The following is a 2,738-nucleotide window of genomic DNA, read 5'->3' as shown; positions in this document are numbered from 1 at the left end:
CACTGGCTGAACGCCTTAATTTTCTCCTGTGTTAGTAGTGAAGATTGTAGTGTTAAGTTTAGAGCAGTAGAAGAAAGTGGTGATATAGCCATAGTTAAAGAGATACACACCAGGGGTCTCAATGTAAACAAACAGGGTCCTGAAATGTATCATATGAAGCCCTAGTGGAAATGTTAAAGAATGTGTTTCTCTAAGAAGCTGTAACATGGGGTGCCAGGCAGTAGTCTAATAGATTCTCATTTCCTTCACAGGTTTCTTCAGAAGCGGACTTATCAGAAGAAATAGAGCAAAGTGAGTACCCAAAAAGACACCAGAGAAAATCGGCAGAGGAGGCATTCATTAAAGGGATGGTGTGGTGGTGTGATCCTCCACCTAGTGGTGGTGTGATACTCATAGTGTTATTCTTTTTTTTTTTTTTTAAGTTTTCCAGTGAAATTTAGATTTTTTTTATTCAATATATTTTTTATTTACATTTCAAATGATTTCCCCTGTTCTAGACCCCCACTCCCCGAAAGTCCCATGGGGCTGATGGGATTTTCATAGTGTTATTCTATTCCCCTTAGATATCTGCCTTTTCAGCGCTCCTGACAGGTGCTCCTGAGACAACTCATCATGCCTAGAGGCAACAAGAGCAAGGGCCGCTCCAGGGCGAAAAGGCAGCAGACTCGCGGAGAAAGCCAGAATCTCCAGGGTTCTCAGTCTGCTGTGGGGGAAAAGGAAACAGCATCCACCCCTCTTGTCCAGGGAGATGCACCCAGCTCCCCTGGTATCGGCACTCCTGAGGAATCCCAGGAGGCTGTGTCCTATGGCTCTCCTGAGTTAGATGTGCCCTGCACAGTTCATGATGTAGATGCTGAGGCTTCTGATGTTGGTGCTGAGGGTGCTGTTGCAGGTGCTGGGGGTTCTGATGTTGGTGTTGAAGGTTCTGTTGCAGGTGCTGAGGAGAGAAGTGCACATGCCTCCAAGGTTGCAGCCGCGATTCAATCTGCACGCAGAGATCCTCTGACAAGGAAGGCCAATGTGTTGATAGAATTCATGATGGAGAAGTTTAAGGTGAAAGAGCCCTTCACACAGGCAGATATGCTGAGAGTTATCAATAAGAAGTACAAAGCGCACTTCACTGAGATCCTCAGGAGAGTCTCTGTGCGCTTGGAGTTGGTCTTTGGTCTTGAGCTGAAGGAAGTTGATCCCAGTTCTCAATCCTATATGCTTGTGGGCAAGCTGGGTCTCTCTACTGAGGGAAGTCTGAGTGGCAGTAGCGGGTTACCCAAGACAGGGCTCCTGATGACCCTACTGGGTGTGATCTTCATGAAAGGGAACCGTGCCACTGAGGAAGAGGTATGGGAATTCCTGAAAGTAGTGGGGATATATCCTGGGAAGAGTCATGTAATCTTTGGAGAGCCCCAGGAATTTATCACCAAAGATTTGGTGGAGGAAAATTATGTGATATACCGCCAAGTTCCTGGCAGTGACCCTCCAAGCTATGAGTTCCGGTGGGGTCCCAGAGCCTATGCTGAAACCACTAAGATGAAGGTCCTGGAAGTTATAGCTAAGATCAATAATACTTCCCCTAGTTTCTTCACTAGTATGTATGAGGAGGCTATGATTGATGAGGCTAATAGAGCAGCAAGGAGAGTTACAGCTGTGCCTGGGAATGTTGTAGATGCCAGGGGTGTCAGGGATGTCAGGGCTCATCGCAGATGCATGGCCCATAGCTCCTCTTCTAAGTAGTAGAATGCATTACGAGCTAAAAATAATAAATTTGTAACTTATTCTGTAATACATGAGAAATTATATATGCATTTTCCTTTGCTGTTTTGCAAATGATCCTTTATTTGAGGATTAGCTTGCTTCATAATCTGTTTTTTAGCTTTGTGCTTGCATACAGTTTTTCATGTTTAAGACGAAGATTTGTCTATTTTCAAACAAACTTGGAAATCTTTAAAATGTTAATGTGGTATTGGAACAATGATTTTTTTGGTAATGTGGTATTGCTTGATGGTGGAACAAAAGTGACAGACTAATTCAAAATAGTTGTATTTTACTCTTTTTTGTAATGCTAATTGAAATAAACTTGGATTTTAATACTCAAAGTGGATTAGAAAATAAATTGTAATAAACAATAAGAAAACAAGCTAATTGAGAAATGGGCCCTAGAACTAAATAAAATTCTCAAAAAGAATGAATACTAATAAACATTTACAAATATTAAACATACCTCCCTATGAAGGGTAAATAGAATAGATTTTGAGGGTGGACTAGGGGTGGGTGGGTATGGGAATGGCAGAGGGGATCAGGTAAGGGAAATATGGAGGGAGAGAATACAGGGAAAGATGTCTGGAATGGGGTTGGATTTCAGGAGAAATGTAGAAACCTAGTGCAGTGGAAACTTCCAAGAATCCACACAGGTGACCTTAGCAGAAACTCCTGGTAATGGGGTTATGGGGCCTGACCCATATAACTAAGCAAGGCTTCCAGCAGAGGGACTGGGACACCAAACCAGCCATATAACCTTCTACCTATAATTTGTCCTGCCTGTAAGATGTGCTAGGCTAAATGTGGGAGTGGGCAACAAATGGATGCTCCTGCTTGAGACCCATGGCACAAGAGGGAGCCTACCACTGACACTGCCTGAAGGGCCAGGAACCAGAGGCTGGATAGCCCTGACACCTAGGTTAGAACCATATATTCCAAGCCAAAAAAAAAAAAAAAAAAAAAGGAAATGATTCCTAATAATA

At 43.1% G+C, this 2,738-nt stretch overlaps 1 protein-coding gene across 1 annotated transcript; it reads left to right on the top strand.

Moving 5' to 3' along the window:
- Positions 1-612: 612 nt before the first annotated feature.
- LOC127675557 (melanoma-associated antigen B17-like) lies at positions 613-1,731 on the top strand. The gene has a single exon (XM_052171626.1). It carries the CDS (start codon positions 613-615, stop codon positions 1,729-1,731), a length of 1,119 nt encoding a protein of 372 aa, XP_052027586.1.
- The last annotated feature ends 1,007 nt before the right edge of the window (positions 1,732-2,738 follow it).

The sequence above is a fragment of the Apodemus sylvaticus genome, chromosome X (genome assembly GCF_947179515.1).
Source record: "Apodemus sylvaticus chromosome X, mApoSyl1.1, whole genome shotgun sequence".
NCBI classification, from domain to species: domain Eukaryota; kingdom Metazoa; phylum Chordata; class Mammalia; order Rodentia; family Muridae; genus Apodemus; species Apodemus sylvaticus.
The sequence above is the reverse complement of the archived record's forward strand: the minus strand, read 5'-3'. Positions and strand labels throughout refer to the sequence as shown.

Coding starts and splice junctions, on each gene's coding strand:
- LOC127675557 (XM_052171626.1), top strand. CDS start 613: ATGCCTAGAGGCAACAAGAGCAAGGGCCGCTCCAGGGCGAAAAGGCAG.